Consider the following 18,844-nt stretch of genomic DNA (forward strand, 5'->3'; position numbering starts at 1 on the left):
TCCGAACTCTTACAGAATCCTGACAGCAAAGAAAAGGAGAAGACCCCCTAAAAGGACCCATCCCTATCATTTCCTGAGTAGAGGTGACTTAACCAGAGGTTGCTGATTAAACAATTTCTTCTGTCACCTTTTCAATCTAATGAAAAAATACCTGAGTGCATAACAGATGTGTGGTGGGCTGCTACCCCTCACTGCCAAGCACTCCCCCACTCAATTCCACCTCTCAGCAGTATGAGGTGAAAAAAATATAGGAAGAAAAAAGGAAGAAAGCTTAGGGTTCAACACAGACAGTTTAATATGTGAAAAAAGGGGCGAGGGAGGGAATTGCAAAGTAAAGGAAACTGCTCACCACTTCTCACTTGCAGACTAATGTCCAGCCACTCATTGAACAAAGGATACCTTAGAAGCCAAAAAATGTTTTTCTGCAACTATCCCAGTTCTTATCACAGAGCATCATACTGTATGTCACAGAATATCCCTTTGGCCAGTTTGGTCATTCATCCGAGCTGGTCCTTACTTCTCCCAGTCAGAGTAGGAGGAGCCAAAACAACAGTGTGTTTATCGATGCTGCTTTAGTCACAGATTCAAAACCCAGCATCATCCAGTTATAACTTAGGAAAAAAGGTTAACTTCATCCCAGCCAGACATGGTATCAGGTGGAAACTTACAGCTGACAATTGAAATTTGACAGGTTTTCCTGAAATGCAAACCAAATTCACTCACACATTTAAGTTTGATTTACAGCATATAAGTAGTGGTAACCCATTTTGAAAACATTAGTTTCTTATAAAATGATATACAAAGATCATTCAAGAATAAACTAGATTGGCAGGTTAGTGTTGTGCTTTCTTCATTAAAAAAAAAACAGACTTCTGAACCTTTCCTGTCGAAGCTATAAAGATGTGTTTTCTTAAGGGAAGAGCACTACCAGGGCAAAGTATTGGCTAGATCCTGAAAGTGAATCAGTAAGTCTCATCCACAAGCCTCAAGATTGAGGAACAACTTGTGTGGGTCTAAATTTATGTGTAGGATTTTCTCCTTTGAGAGGTAGCTGGCAAACTGCATGATTTGTGAGATACTGCCCAGTATCACATACAGAGCGTTCTTACTGCAGGTGTCATGAATCTGACTCTTGCCAACAACATAAATTATGGCAGCCTGACTGTTTTTTGGAATTAGAACCAGGTTTTTTTAGAAAACAGTTTTCTAGAAGCTCTTGTTCCAAGATTTTCTTCCTTCAAGAAATTAATAGTTCTCATTAACTAGAATAAGTGAAATCCATAGTCCAGGTGTGATCTTCAACAATACTGTTCTCTGTCTGAAGCAACATTACTATTTTAAATATATAAAATTAAATATAATTTAATATTTATTATATTAATATTAATATTAATATTTATTATATTATTTATTATAATTTAATATTTAATATTAATAATTAAATATAATTTTTCATCTTTCTTACTAGATAGCACAGAGATGAGTGTAAATGCATAGCCAAGATTTCTCAAAGACCTCTGGGAGAAGATGATTCAATGCCTTGTTATCTTCTCAGACGTTATTTTTTTCTAAGCCCTAAAATATCCAAGCCTCAGAAACAGCATAAATACTGAAGGATCCTACACCTTCAGCATTGTTCAAACTTTTTCTTTCAAATGATCAACAGCGGTTCGAGTCCACATTTGACTGGGAAAAAAAATGAGGCAATATACATGTATCTGAAAAATAACATAAAAAGGTATTTCAATTCAATTTCAGTTTTCTTTTTACAGATTGTTTCCACTTCCTAGTAGTTGGAAAACAACAACAACAACCACCAGCCTAACTTTCACCTTCTGCCAAAATTTTTAGCAAATATTCATCCAAAGAGATGAAAGCGGACAGCTCTACTGTGTGTAACAACCTCTCTAAAATGATCATGAACATTTGTAAAGCATTTTGTTAAGACATGTGCCAAGAACCGTTTAGAAGCCATACATCTAAATGACTAGCTCTGTTACTTTGTTGTAATATAGAAGATATTAATTGGTTGGGATATGCTTATGCATAAATATCTTTCACGTTAAGAGCACAAGGACATTAGTGCCTTTCTCTAGAATCTCCTATCAACTTCTGCCCTACAGGCATTACGAGCTTTTATTTCACTAGATAAAACTGAATGTTGCACCGATCTTTCTTTGGTTCAAATTTTCTATTTTTTTATTCATTGGCAAGCAGTCAAAGGTACTTTGTACCAAAACAAGGAGAATTTCTAAAGGAGTGCATCTTGCTAACACTGCTTTTAAAACAAATCACTCTGAATGATCTCTGAATTCTATTGGTTGTGTTCTTATTCAAACTTCAATAATTTATATTCTTGTCCCGATATCTTTACTAATGCAAGAAAAACTAAGTAAACTGTTTTCCAAATAAGAAGGAAAAGATCTTCCAAGTCCCACCATAATAGGGAATTGTTAACATTTGCTTTTTTAAAAAATAGATATACCTTTGTCATCAAGTCTTTTGTATATTATCCTATGCAAAAGATTTTTCTCCGTGGTAGTAACTTAGCTATTTTAACCTGAGAGATAGATATATCAACACCATAAACTAATATATCAAATCTATTTATAATGAATGTCACTAGCAATACCTTCAGCACATTCAATGCTGAGGATATGAAGCCCAATATTTGTTGGTGTTTTCACAGCACTTTGAGTTCCAACATAAACCAAAACAGGTATCATGTTCTGGGTGAGCTAATGCATTTTGTCATCTGAAGCATACATAAAGGCTATAAGATCATGTCTTGAGAACTGAACTACATTCTCACTGGCACAGTGGCAGGACCAGGTCTGAAGTTGTCATTAACTCTGTGGCAATCTGAAGCAAAGGAGCAGATGCAGGTATTTCTCTGAATTGAAAAGTTTCAATAGCTGTGGAAGGAATAAGAGAAAAGATCTCCTCTCTGAGTTGATATCCAAAACTTTGCAGCTGATGAATCAACGTCGCAAGATGCCAGGTCAACAGACATGACCTAATGTAACTGTTTCCTTCAAGAGTTTCAAAACAGATTCATTGGCTGTGAATGAGCAGTTTCCAGCGCAAGGAAATGTTCGCTAAAGATCCTGCTTTCCTGTTAAGACAATTTCTCACTGAATTTGTAGGATGTGACAGAATAAACAAAGGGAACTTACATCAGAGTCACAAAGATTAAGGCAGTTTTCCAGTTTGTTTTATTGCTTCTTATATCCTATTCCACCCTTATATAAAGCTGCTCTCTGCCTTTCTTGCTGAAGGGGGTGTTGGGGAGCCTATCCTCTCAATTGTTTCCTTCTGAGAAAACTATTACATGCAAATAAGATGTATAAAAAGACTGTCTAAGCCAGTGCAACATCGGTATCTGCACTGTCTTGAAACAGTCCTTTTTCTATGCCTTTTCCTTTGTCTGAAAAACTTATCTGTTGCAGTTGTGCTAAATATACCATTGGATGTCATCCAGACAACAACCAGAGGTAACAGAGAAAAAAATAAATCATGAGCTTTTGAGACTCGGTGTTTGAGCTTGTAGCCATATCTGGATCACTAGAAGCTCTCAACGAAACATAAAATTGATTACACTACAGAGGATCTGATGTTTTTTCACATTCTAATCTAGATTGTAGACACTATATCATTCCCCAGACACCTGATGATATTTGGAAAAGAGATATTTGGAGGGGAAAGATCTATCCAGTTGCACTTCTGTAGCAGCTCCATGTTCTCTCTTCAAAAATCTTCATAATGAGATTGCAATCACAGGTCAAAACATATAATCATTAATAAAAATGTTTCTGGGGATGTTTGCACCACAAGCTTTTCAGTTTCTGCAGAAACTCCAAATTTTGGCAGCATGAAAGAAGCGTAAAGACATATTTCTAGCAATGTTTCCGATCTAAAATTTCTATACAATATCTCTTGAGCAGCCTAGTGTATTGTGCTGAGGAAGCAGAGTCAACCATGTATTCAGGATGTCAAAATGATTACATTTAAGGATACCTCAAGGGAAGAGCCAGAAACATGTAAATTCCACAGCATTTAGGGTCAGTGACCTAACCTGCTTGGAAATATGCCACTACATTCCACTTCAGTGATGGGTTCTAAAGGGAGTTTGTAATAAATAGTGATTAGAATGGTTTGTAATAATCTTCTTTGAATGCTGTATGATAGCAACAGCCTAAGAGCAGCAAAAAGAACTTGAAAGCTAATACACATGCTCATTAAAGTTATTCACAGCTGCCAAGAAAAATGCAAGCAAGACTTCAAATTCTTCCAGATAGTTCAATTTTTACTACATCCCTCTTGTTTGGTTTCCTTTTGGAAGAAATACTGTCTATGCTAATAGCAGCTGAACATTTTCTCGAAGTTATTGGAGAGAGTTCTGGGAGCAGAAAGGTTGGAAGATTTGAGTAAGTTACAGCTCTCTGCCTGTTTTAGACCTGCAAATCCTGTCTTCTTTGAATAACATGCACTGATATTGTAGGAGCAGGTACAAGACACATATTCCCACACAGTTTAAAAAAGCAAAAAAAAACAAAAAACCACCCTCCACATTTCATTTACAGAAAGGTTCATTGCATGCATACTAGGAAGGCTGGCAAAGAAACTTAGTGCTGGGCATACTGCATCTAGTTGGCCCTGACCCCATCACTGAATTTAATTTTTCAACACACAATCTTTATGTAGCATCTGGTGTTCCCAAAAGAGCAGACCCAGGAACTCAGTTTTATTTATTAGTCAGCATATACTGAACTTCACCAATCTGCCAGTCTGAAATGGACAGTTCATTCACTGGAATTACAAATTGCAAAGTCAATTTTTTCATTTCATTGATGAAGAACTGAACTTCCTATGATCTTAGGTGACATTTCTTCCACTGGCACAAAGCTCTTAAAGAAATCATTAAAATTTCATTGCTAGGTCATAGCTGACATTTCCCTTTTGTATCAATATAACTTACACATTTCATTTTTCATTATTACACTTTTCAGAAGATATTTTCCTTACATATTCGGGAGATAAATAAAGTTTTCCTAGGCTGTTCTTCAGGCAATGAAGACCAAAGGCACAAAGCTTCAGCACTGTGAACAGTGTAACTACACATTATATACATCACAGCTAAGAAGAAAACTGATGTTCAAAAACAAATAAGCATTTATTAAATTCAACTTGGTCGAATCAAAACTGATGACTTTAAAGCTTTTTTAAACAGAAAATGTGTATTAAAAATATCCAATTAAAAATCTTAAGTTTTACAGAAAAATTCAAATCTTATACCTGAAATAATTTCATACAGTGTTTTGTTTAAAAGCATGTAAGTTGTGCAAAATAAAAAACAAACAAACAAACAAAAAAATCCAACCCAAAGGTTTTTCGTTCCCAGAGAATTAAAAATAAACAAATAAAATTTTACTGATGCTTCTGCACTCTCCCCCACTGCATTTCTTCCTCCCAGTTGATATGCATTTTATCTCTTCCATCTGCTAGATATTTCTGGCAGCGTACTATGCCAGAGTAGCTTATATCAGATCACCCATCAAGACTCACACTTTGTAAGACAGTGGTTGTGGACAACGTTCAGATGTTCAGATAAATTACATGTGAGAAGAACAGGGGAGAAAAAAAGAGTGCACAGAAGAGTGCTACCTGCATTTCAGTCTCAGAGGGGGCTGCCTTGCTCTCTGGTCACTGCAGCAAGAGACACTTCCTAATATGATTTGAAGCAGCAAAATGTCTGCAGTGCAGAGGGATTTAGAGCTCTTCAGACTCTTCACTAGATTTCCTTCCAGACTTCTCCAGCTATACTGAGTTTGGGACACACTGCTTTAAATGCACTGAAATCCAAAGTGAGCAAGTTACCTACACGAAACTGTTTGCAACTCGAGCACAAAAATACTCTGTGGTGGTATTATCCCAAGGAGATCCAGGAAGCTGTTCACCTCAATTTTCATGGGAACAAATAAGCTGACTCCTGCACAAAATCATATCGTCTAAGAATAGCTTTGGCTTATGGCCTGAATTAAAGAACTTTATAATAGAAGTGTAAGCCTCTTAAAAGATACAGTGTATCAACAGTCATTTCAGATAGCTCCAATAAAGTCCAAAAACTTAGAAGTCAAAAAGAACATACACACATCCGTGGAGCAGAAACTATAATTGTGTGCATATATGTGCGTTTGGAGGATAATCTTCATATAATAAAATATTCATGCTACCCCACCAACATGCTGTTGTGTCCCAATAGACTGCTCTTTCCATTTGGCTGTTCAGTGAGGTATGTGTTTTATTAGGGATCAATGCCAACTATTTTACTTGCTATTCCAATACATTCATGCTGAGAAAATAATAATAATAATAAAAAATAAATATATATATACATATATATATATATATATATATATATATATGCACAATATGACATATAGAGTATGGACCATACCTGTGACCAAGTGCTAAAACGAATACATAGGATGTAGAGATGCACCTACAGTTCACCAGGGATTCCTGTTTAATATTAGGAATGTCCCTGGTAATATACACTAAAGATTTTTGATCAATACAAGAAGTGAAAGGCAAAGAAGAAAAGGGAAGAAGAAAAAGAAAAGCAATGAAAATCTGTTTCAAAATTTATAATATTTCGTGCCTGAAATGACAAAATTTCATCAGAGAGATCAGCTGTACTACATGGACATGTAAGCCCATCTTCCTCATAGTTACTTTGATACAAACATGGAGTAACATTGCTGAATTCCTTGAATTGATCAGAAGCTTAAAAAGTTAAAACTTCTCTTGTGATCCTGTAATCACAAGAAAAGTTTTAACTAGCATTCAACAGACATATAAAATACTCCACAATAGAGACCCAGTAGCTTGTACAGTGAGACTTCTTGTCTTGACTGCCCTTAAGTATCACATTTTACTACTGTATATTCCAAACACTCACCAAGTTTTGACTTTCACTGCAAATTTGCAGAACAGAATCTCATTTATTTTGCCATAATGACCACTGCAGAAGTACGTGGAAACCATTTACTCTACTTGCAGCACAATAAAGTAAAACTTTGCTAAAGCTTTTGGGAATAGTCTTAATTAGGAAACAATACACTATTTTAATGTTGTAGTCTGGTAATGAAGAATAAAATTCAGCAGACATGAATGATGATTTGAATAACCTTGCTTTTAGTGTATTGGTAAACTGGAAATGACACATAAGGAATACTTCAGGAAAAGACAGGCAAGTTAATAGGTAATGAAAGAGAAGAGACAAAAATCTAGATCTGTAATAAATTATTTGCATTTCTAACTTCAATTGTTCTGATGGATAGTTGAGTCATACCTTTGAATTTGTATGCAAATAGAATTTCTGATCACAGAAGATAATTTCTTAATTAGTAAGGCTGGAAGGGGGCTTGAGAAGGATTTCAAGAAACAATGTACTGCAGCTTTTCCTCATTACTTTGAGATACCATCAGCTATACTAATATCCAAGCGAAATAATGGAACTTACGTGCTTATCAAATTTACCTGCACCAGCATGAATAGAACATAACATCACTAACTGAAACAACCAATAATGCAAAATTATGAAACACTGACCAAACAGAAAGAAAATGTGTGAGCAATTCAGAGAAGGAAATCACACAAAATAAAAATACGATTATTATGTGAGATTAAATTTCTGTTTTGGCCATTCATTTTCATCTATATTACATTCACTAGTTAGAAATTGAAGAGGAAATTAAAACAGAATACAAAGATATATGCAGAGTTCCTGTGGTTCCCTACCTTTTTCCTTAACTGTATTGGAATTTATTACTTCTTTCCATATTTTCCAATTGGGACTATGTAACTTGCATTTTTTATAGATTCATGTATTATCAGTTTTAAAATACAGTGAAAATTAGTCCATAAAGTTAAACATTTTTGGTTCCTTGGGAGTAATCACATCTGGAAAAATTTTTTTCACTTCTAGCAAAAACAATCCAAACTTACAAGGATAATGTCAAATTAACTGAGTGCTTTAAACAGATTCATGCCTTAGTATGACATAACATAGTCAACTTGTCAAAACCTTTTGTAATACTTACCCATTTCAAGACAAGAAGATGCTGGGAAGAATGTAGATTTAGGACCCATAAGTCTTCAACAAAATGCAGACACACTGACTAGTAAAACTCTTATGCACAAAAGTAAAACCTTTAGTTGCCCAACCATGGCCAGCAGCAAAGTTAGGCCAAAACTATTAATAATGGTATTCCAGACCATGAAGCTTAGACATATGGCAGCAGTTGCCTTTCTCCTTTCCCAGCAATTTCAGCAACTCTGAAATTCTCTCACAGGGGGAAAGCTATGCAAGATATGAAAATCTTCACCTCTCCCTCTGCGGTTATTAACAAATTGAAACGGAGATGAAGTTATACATGGTAGATTAGTTTTTTGCCCTTTAAAGAAAGTATTATGCCAGTAGCGCTTTTCAAATCCTTAATCACTCAGAGATTAACAGCAAGTCTGGTATATGTGTGGAAACCCTATCTGTCTAAAACATACCATAATGCATATAGCAGTTTCCTTTGGTAGGATCCAGCTGAATTGCCTTCACGAAGTACTTCTCTGCCTCACTCTTGCGTCCCTTGGGAAAAAAAAAAAAAAAAAAAAGAGGGAGGGGGAAAGATTATTTGAACAGTGTGTCAACATGGAGCCCTCATATACAGTTACAATTTCAAAATTCCAGGCTCGGGAGCGGAGGGGAGGGGAGGGGAGGGGAGGGGAGGGGAGGGGAGGGGAGGGGAAGGGAGGGGAGGGGAGGGGAGGGGAGGGGAGGCAAGGGAAAAAGAATGCTTTGGTTCTGTGAAATAACATGGCAATAAAGATATCCAGCAGTAAAGACAGCACAAATGAAGGAACAGAAATAGAAAATGGTACAGATTTTAATGTGGAAACTAAGATTTCATCAGAAATCCGCACTGTCAATCATAGAGCATAAATAGAATTAAAAAATAGGATTCTTAGAGACAGTGGTCAATGCTAAGACATAACAATAATTAAAACCAACCAACCAACCAAAAAAAAAAAACAAAAAAACAACCCCACAAAACAAATAAAATCTAGAAATGACGGTAAGAAGAACAGGAATATTCTAAACTACAGATTTTCTTGTCTGAAATCAACAAGACACTAAACCTGCACTGTTGGACACAAGATGACGGAATAGATTTGTAAGTGGCCATTATTCTTATCATGAAAAAAAATCCAAAACCCAGTCACACTGGATTAGCCTAGTCTCATACTCAGACACAAATCATCATCAGCTATTCAATAAGATACCTGAGACCTGTTCAATCCTATCCCCATGAAATCAGTTGCTGTGGTTTGTACTGAAAAACAGAAGGCCTCCATAATGAGGAACATTTAAGCTAAATCACTGTGGTAGAAAGGCACTGCATTATGCACCTCTCAAGGTTGGCCTTCTTGTTATTTCACAGATATAGGCTTTCTCAAGTTTTGTGGTCTGGAATTAGATATTGCAAACATCCTGCACTATCCCACAAGCTAACGTAGGAGTAATAGTGAGGTAAATTCATGATTACAGCTGCTCCAGATTCTAGGGCCTTAAAGACAAGAAAATAAAAAGAAAGAATAAAGTTCTGCAGCACATAAAGAAATATATCAAAACTGGGTTCTATCAAAACCAAGGTAGTCTGAAATTTTTCAAGACAGCATCTTGGTTGAAATATAAGCAGAATTGCCATTTCTAATATTAAAGTTTCACAAACAGAATGCTCACGTGCACTAAGAATTTAGCCTGACTGAACTTACTTTCGTAAAACTATATTCCCAAAACCATAACCACAAGGCTTCTGAAAGCCAAATGAAGCCATTAAATTACGGAATATATTACTTTGTATTGCAGCATTGTTTTTCTTTTTTTAAAAAAAGAAAAACAGAATGGCACATGACACATAATCCAGACTAATTTTTTCTCATCTAGTAGCACTGAAAAGATATATCTAAAGATTAATTTTTTTTTTTTTTTTTTAATTTACATACAATCATAGTAGAGAACAAAATGTGAAGAAGACAATAATCTGCACTTGGAAATACGTGGTAAATTTGGGTGAATGTAAAATAATTATTCAACTTAGAATAATGAGGATTGTGGTGGGATTTAAAATTAAACACTGAATTTTGCACATTCAACTTCCAGACTGGCACATTTTAGCCTGGCAAAAAGTACTATGACATACATAAGCCCAGCCTTGAGGCTCCAAAATGACAGGCACCAAGCACATGTGTCAGAATACATTGTCAGAACTAATATTTATAGACTGTGCTTCATTAGTTTTTTGGTTTTTTTTTCTCACACAGATGATCATCATTGGTTTTAGCTGGTCGTGCTCTGCCTCTGTGTCTATTTCTAGAACATAAAAGAACAGTTCATTGGATACAGCAAAAAATATGTCACTTCAGACTAGAGAAATACATGGCTACAAATGTTTGTCAAACATTATTAACTTTCATTTACTGAGATCACCAAAAATACATGACTGTTCCTCTTTTTGGCATTTTCCAAATGGCATATTGCACCCAAGTTCAAGAGCCCTGGAGGACATAATGATGATAGATGCCAGTATGTACAGTATCAAAAGAAGGACTGAGCTGTTAATAGGTCCAAAGTCCCATTAACAGGAAAAGGGGGGAAAATCTTACATTATATTACCCAAGCCATAAAACAAACTGACTAAAAATGATCAGCAGAAACCAATTTGTTCATATTGGCCTTTATTTTCATTTATCCACATTTGTGGGGGGAAAAAAAAAAGAAAAAAAAAAGATATAAACATTGTCTTTCAATATAAGGAAGCTTGTGTCATATTATCTAAAAATGTCCTCTTTTGTGCCATCTGTCTGCTGCTATACCTCGGCATAGATTTAATAAGTTTTCTTATCCATGTCAAATAACATAAAATCCAATCATCTGTGTCAGTCTACAACCATTAGTACATTCAAACTTTTTTCAACTATCCAATTTCCATAACAGAACGTAGGCACTGTGTAGTAACATTAACATGGCAACCCTGCAATTGTCTTTTCCCATCATATGTGTTCAGAGTTAAATAAAACATATGGCATAAGGGGGAAAAATAGCTTTTAACAAAAATCCACAATAATTGTTTAAACAGCTGAAAAGTACCTTAGTGCAGGAAGGCATTCTGTGCGCATGTTCACTGCTGTGTATTGACCCACACAGATGTAGGCATTAAGAGCCACTGGAAACCTCCCAATTTCTAGTAGGAGGGTGTGCAGTTGTATATGCACAACCACATGCTTTGGCAACTTTACAAAGAAAAAAATGTAAGTTTTCAACTGCATGCTAGCAGACTTATTTGAAGGATAAATATGTTATTCATAAGATTTTAACAGAAGGACTTGATGGCTCTAAGGATTAATAATGGGATACAAAATACCTTTCACCTGTTGGTCACCAGTTCACAACCAGTCCAGGTCAGTAGCTAATGAAAAGGTGCTATCTGACAGCTACTGGTTTCCTCAGGAGAAATAACTAGGTGGTCCAAGCCCTAATGGAGATCCTCTGCACAGAAGCACTGGCATATTTATGGCTGCTCAGCTCACTAAGACATAATGATACAGGATCATAAAACAATGAATGGCAATCTCATCGCTGAGGAAAAAATCCATAATTAAGACAGTTCACAATTCAGCTCAGAAGACTGCGTTGACATTCTACCTTTAACAGACCTGGACCTTACTCTAAGACCTATAATGTGTACAAAATTCCAGCAGTTTTTTTTATTAATAAAGAAAACTTGATTCTTTTTCCCAGGCACAAATAAGGATAATTTGCCAATGATTATCGCCTTTCCATATTAAGAAGTGAAAAAGTAAATGTGACTGACAGATGGCTCTAGTACACCAGTTGTCTTGGCTTTCATAAAAATCCTGCTCTCCACACACCACACAGACTTAAATCAGAACGGCTGGTTGCTTCTGGCTTCAGAAGCAAAACAGTTAAGTATTTAAATATGAATTCAGGAAGTTGATTTTTAAGACACTTGGTCTCTGTAGATGCAGACTGCAAGGGGTTTTGTTTCCTTGGCTACTTCTTCCCTAGAGATGAGACAATAGGTCTGACCTTATTAATATGGTCAGATATTTGCTAAAAAAGGCTTTCCTAAAAAAGGACATACGATTACCAGGAGAAAGAAAGCTAGCTAAGAGCAGCTGACACATCAGTAAAATGTCTTACATTTATCCTTAAAATATTTAAAAACTGAGGACAAAACTACTATTTTTTTTTTACCCTCTCCAATTCTTTCCTCACTGTTGGCGAACTGTGCCAAATTCATGTTGAGGCAGCTGGTGTACTTCAGGCTGCTGGAGGCCCAAGAATCCTGAGATGCTAATAAAATTGGAAAAGACTAATACAGCTGAGCAGCTCTGAATAACCCTCTTGTGTAAACCATGATGATACAGTGGCTACCAGCAAGGTGGCTCTTCTAGTTAGGTGGTCTTTGCAATTTTAAACCAATTTCATATTTTGTAAATATTCATCATTCTCCAAAATGCACAAGGGTTTAATCAGTCGAGCAGAGATTTCACTCTTCAATTGACTTGCACCGGCTTTAACTGGCAATAATGTGATTGCAATTTGCATCACAAATGCAGTTGACTTTAATTCCCCAAATTGGCTCAAATTTTTTTTTGGCAAGTATTCCCTTTTTAATAAAAGGAGTTGAATTATGGGAAAACAATTCTTAACAGAAAATTGATAAAAATACAGACACTAAATACATAATAAACAGCTATTTTAGATATTTCCTTTTTCCCTTTACACATGTGTTTCAATAACAGAGTATGCTAGGAGAGGAAAAATATTTGACCTGAACTTGTGACTTTGTTTTGGCTTTCTTTAAGTTACTGCAGACCTGTACATCTGTTTCTCAATCATTTCTTTTTGCTTTATGAAATTTTCCATGGGATGGTAAAAACACAATTTAAGCTATGTATAATTGAGTAAATTAGCAATAAACTCTTCAAAAGTTTTTAGTTAGAGAGTTACATCTTACAGTGAGGTCACTGACACACAAGATCTTCATTCTTACTCCTACTGCTAAGAAATAAATTTAAAATCTAGTATGTAAGCATCTAAATCAGCAGATTCTTCATTTTCCCCCATTTTGCCATGTTTCCACAACTCCGCACTTACCACTCTGATTTGGGAATGTCTTGCACATGAAGTGCTAATCCCACTGAAATACATGGGACTTGCATTACTCTCATTGCAGGCCCAAAATTTATCTCAGTCTCTATTCTCCCTTGCAGCAAAGAGCCCAATCTTGACTCTTCATCTCATCTTTAACAGAATAAAATAAAAACAACTGGACACAGCAAAGAAGTAGTGACTTCTAATGGTTAACAGCTGATCCAGAAAAACATACATCTATGAGGCAAGATTTGCAATGATTATTGAATTTTATGAAAAAAAAAAAAAAAGACAGTTGTTGGGGGTGGAGTTCACAGCCCTCCAAAGGCCTTCTTTCAGCACTGTCCAACTAATATCATTAGGTTTGTAAAACATGTTATCTTTTCAAACAAAAGCTTCCTCCCCCATCTCTTTAGATGATCATGTTGAGAAACATCAAATTACTAACACTGATATTCCCAAGTTATGTCTCTCTAATAAATTCAAGAGCAAGACAATATCATTTCTCTATATTGAATAAACTCAATGTATGGGAGAAATAAATTTGGAGGAAATTAGTGTATAAATCTGCATCTAATAATTCACCATATGCATATGTGAGGCAACTTTCTTATAGTCCAGTGTGTCACATTCACATGCTCTTTATATGACGCTTTCATGTCATGATCATGATGATCATGATACAGTCAAGTCTATGAATATGTTTATATAACCCAGTAGGATTTTACTTCAAGAAATCAGCCTTCATATGATCAGTACAATGCAATATTTTGATGTTGTTTAATCCACTATTTGCACATTAGGTGGCTTGCTTTTATCTAGATATATCACCCCAGTCCTCCTTCAAAATTGGTGTATTTCTGCTGACTAAAATCCACTGGCCTAAGTTTCTGAAAGTCAGTGGAATTTTACTATGAGCCAAGTTTATTTTAGAAAGTAATAACATAAAGTGGGTTCTTGAGGCTACATCTATGATGATAATGGCATGATAATTAGAGAGTAAAGATTTAAACACTGACTTTGGTGGGAATGAACTGGAACTTAAGCATTTTTGGATGTGACATCACTGCTTACATACAGATTTAGGAATCTAAAGCACAATTCATAACTTTACTGGCTTGGGGCATAATTCAGAGTATATTAAGGTGATATTTTCTTCAAGTAAAGTAGTATGTATATGATTAAGTAATAATATATTAGAGCTATTACCCATCCATTTTCTTGTTTTATGGCGTCTCATATCACAAAAAACATTCTGTTTTTACTAAAGGATTCAATATGACATAGAAAAGAAATACAGAAAGAGGTTGCTTGTTTTTTGTTTTTGTTTGTTTTTTTTTTTTTTTCTTGAAGGTCTTTTAAAATATACATATATCTACTTTTCAGTATTTATTTTTGGGCAATATGAAGTCTAAAATTTATTTACTTCATTTAAAATCACTGTTAACACCAAGGGAGTTTATGTACAGTCTTAAGTAAGCTTCAAAAAAATACATTCCACTCCATACATTGTGATTTATTTACTGCCTAGACCTATATAGAAATGTTCTCCATGGTCATTAAGCTTTAGATTATTTTATTTCAAGAATATGTAATGAAATGTTAAGTACATTTCCACATTAGGTACTTTCTTTTTCTTTTCCATTCCATCTTAAGCCACATTTTATATTTTCTGATAAAGTAGTATATTAATATCTACTCATATTTCACCAGCAATTCAGTAGGACATAAATTCACCATCTCCACATTGCTTTCTCTGAACCCTATGAATTTCTTCCAGAGTAAGTTTGGCTTCTATCTTGCATTTTTCCGTGATTACTGAAAAAATTGCTACACATGGAGTAATAACAGGTGACTGGCAGCTATTTTCTACCATGTAACAAAACAAAGAGATCTCTTTCTTTCATGAAAACAGTTCATCCTGTGTCAGCGGTGCTTTCTATAACAAGCTTTAAGTTTCTGTTGAGTAAAGTAAGAAGTTTAGGGCTCCCCTTTTCCTGTCTACAGGAAGTTAGAAATAAGATACAGAAGATGAGATCCCTGAGGGAGGTTAGTTAGGGGTTACATATCTGAATGCGTGCACCAGGGTAATTTACCAACTAGTTAGATGGATATTTTCTATTTAAATGAAAATACTGTTTTACAATTAGTTCAGTTATAATTGGCATGTAGCCTAACACATGTCCTAAGGGGACTGAAAAGTATATCTCTGGGCGCAATACTTATGGCATGCGGCCAAGCTCAGAAGAAACACAAGCCCAATAGATGTCAGTTATTGAGTTTTCTGTAGTTCGGAAATCCTGACATTCTGCCTGGAGGTGTAAATGCTCCAGATACACCAGATAATGAAACCTAATTAAAATAGGGCTCATGGTTCTGAAGTCAATAAACACGACTTCCACAGTGGAGGGGGACTAGCCCATCCCTTACAAACAGATTGTTTTTAAACTGGAAACAAAAACAACTTCTGGCATTTTGCAAATTTCAGAAATAAATCCAAGCTTTGTGCTTGGATCAGTTGTAACTCCCAAGGGATTTAAAGTGGCAAGAAAAATTACAGTATCTGTGTCAGATTCCAAAGACAATTCAAACACAACAGAGAAGTAGAAGCAGCCATTGCTTGGCTCCACTGGATTTGCTAAGGAGCGCCTACTGAAGGATTCAGCATCATTAATGCTATGGTTATGATGGGAGTTTAAGTGATATATCTGATTTTCATTAAAGTATCTTCCTAGATACAGTGCTAACAGCCAAGAGATTTAGCCTCCCAAAATGAAATCTCTAACAGCTTTGCTCATCTTATCATTCAGAAAATGTCTTTTCAAATGTGAAAGACTTACACGTCTTTCACGTGTAATCATTTATTTTTCATTCCTAAAAGAAATATTACTAAAAATACATACTACGTTGATTTAGAGGAACCATCAAAATATGATTTACTTGAGTTACTAAATTATTAGAAGAACTATTAAACTGTTTTAGGGAATCATACCTGAATTTAATATACAGTTTTTCAAATGCTAACTCTTAAAAACAATCATGACTCTTCTGACTTCATGACTGCACTGCTTTGCCCCTGCTTCCTTCCAATTGGTTAAGTCAATACCAATTGGTAGCAATCAAACAGTGAAATAAAAAATAACAGAGCTTTCCAACAGAAACACGGATTTCCTTTCCATGCTGGAACAAGCAAATAATTACAGAAATAGCAGTTGCTGAATTAATCTTTTCATTGCTGTGCTATCTTCCCCTTTGCCTATGCTGTCCCATGTCTTTCTATTCCTCCTACCTTCCATTTATTTTTAAATTGTCACTTATTTTAAGATGACTTTCAAGGACTACATCAATTACTGAATACTGTGGGATATTTTATGGTATCACTCTCTGTAATTTAGCAGCTAACCAACAATGGCAGCATAGCTTTCTGGCCTCCTGTTTGCCAGGAAAAAAAGGAACAAATAGCAGCAAGGAAAAACACCACCATCCACAGAGAAATAAATATTCTAAAACTTAAAAAATTTAATTTCAGTTTCTTTGGAACTTAACTTCTGTTTCATTTATTTTAATTCCAAACAGTGCCAGCTTCCACCAGTCTTTGTCATTCTTTGTCATTATCCTCCTTTGGAGAAAAATGTTTTAAAATAAAATATTCTAGATTTTAAAGAAACTTCTACTGCGATTATTATTAATTTTATATGGTTTGGAGCCGTAGAACAGAAATTTTACAAGGCAAAGTAAATTTTTCTTACAGCACTTTGGGTGATTTTCCAAGTCATTAAAAAAAGGAGATTAACAGCACTGTGTGGAGCCACATAAAATGCAAGAAACACTGCAATTTTTTTTTCTAAAGAAATACAGTAAAGCCTATAATTCCTGTATGCAACATGATAAATGTTACAATATGGGGCTGTCCCTAAGTACATTAGTGATTATAGGCACTACTGGAAGCTACAAGGGGTGGTTTGTGGGCTCAACTTCACTCAGAACAGATGAGACAAATATTCAAATACATCTATAATTGAAGTAAAGCTTCTCAGATTAGAGTGCTATTACAGCACCCATGCACTGCCTGACGGCAGAGGCCAGCCATAAGAAAGAAGGGTTTCTCAGTCTCCTCTCTAAGAACAGATTAAAGTGAGAGGAGAAAATAACATTATAAAAGCCTCACTTATGCATAGTTGGTTTTTTTTCAGCATGATATCCAACCTTTTTTCTCCTGGAAAGTCTGTTCATAAAATGGAAAAAGAATTACAGCATGTGCTCAAGGCCTCACCTGGCACTGCCATTCTGACAGTCTCATTTTTATCTTAGAACTGGGAGGCTCACAATTGTAAAGCCTTTTACAAAAACAATGATTTTCTTTGTTATATAAAAATAAATTACCTAAGCAGTGGATGAGACCCAGGTGCTATGACTCTAGACTCATGTACTACTGTAGACCAGATAGGATAACTATCACAGTACACTGACAGATAAATTTATCAAGCAATTTATGCAGCACAACAAGTTAAAGATATGAAAAATGATTGGAAATACACAATGCTAAAGCAATGCTGTCCTAAAGAGCCACACTTCTGAAAAATGCACAATAAAAAAAGTTAAGCCCCTGTCATCTATCTGTCTTTCAACTCATCCACTTGTGAGCTACTACATACATGCTTTTAACCACTACTTTGTTTTTACTGTTCTAATATATTTTCAGGAAAATTGTAGCCTAGTGAACTGTAATTTTCAGATATAAACATATAATATTGTCCAATATATGGTTTATGAAATATCTGTGACTTATAATACCAGGCAGTAAGACTATACATTCATTAGCCATTCCTTTGAGCCTTAAGTTGTTATTTTCTGCATGTACAACAGAAGTCCATCTATCATTTCTTGTATCCAGAAAAGCGAACAGGAATAGAGACATGCATTTGCACTAAACTTAGGTACACCATTTAGGTATTTCAAGAGTCAATGACAAATTAACACCTCGGTGTGTGCATGTATGTGTGTGTATGCATTCTGTGCATATAGTTAATATTAAAATGTAAATTCCAGTTATAACAAGCTGAACAATGTATTTTGATTTTTATGTATCTTTACAGTTATTCATAAAGTATGCTTAAATGAGAACAATTTTGTGCAGAAATGCTACATCTAACATTTCAAATTATTATTGCTGGACAAGAAGTAACCATCAGCAGGTTTTCAGAGGTGTTGAAGGGAAGCTGGTTTTACTTGGATTTTTATTTCATGTTTTACTTTTATTGGGTTTCCTTGATTTTGCATCAGTCCACATTTTCAGATACATATGTGCAAAAAACTACGTAGCCTTTACAAAGAAAATATTGTTTCTTCAGGTTTATCTGATGACCTGTTAGAGATTGGGCTTGTAACGCCTTATACTATCAATTTTCCCATAATTCTAACCTCAAAAGAAAAAAAAAAAATACTTCACAAATTGCCTGTACAAAGTGAATAAGTACATTTCAAACTATTTGTTAAATCATTTCCAGAAATAAACAAACTGCTGATTAACACTCAGGTTTTCAGTAACATTCATCTGCAGGATAAAGAAACTCATACAGAAATAACATCACGTTGTCTTTTAAG

The 18,844-nt window shown here is 35.2% G+C and overlaps 1 protein-coding gene across 1 annotated transcript in view; it reads right to left on the reverse strand.

Moving 5' to 3' along the window:
• Positions 1-18,844, reverse strand: part of TMTC2 (transmembrane O-mannosyltransferase targeting cadherins 2) — a gene marked incomplete at both ends in the record, with an annotated part of 231,443 nt that overhangs the window by 27,500 nt on the left and 185,099 nt on the right. Inside the window, one exon of the mRNA XM_079549188.1 lies at positions 8,566-8,647. Coding sequence (XP_079405314.1) covers positions 8,566-8,647 — 82 coding nt within the window. The remainder of the gene's footprint in view (positions 1-8,565; positions 8,648-18,844) is intronic.

This window comes from Tetrao urogallus (genome assembly GCF_951394365.1).
Source record: "Tetrao urogallus genome assembly, chromosome: 1".
NCBI lineage: Eukaryota > Metazoa > Chordata > Aves > Galliformes > Phasianidae > Tetrao > Tetrao urogallus.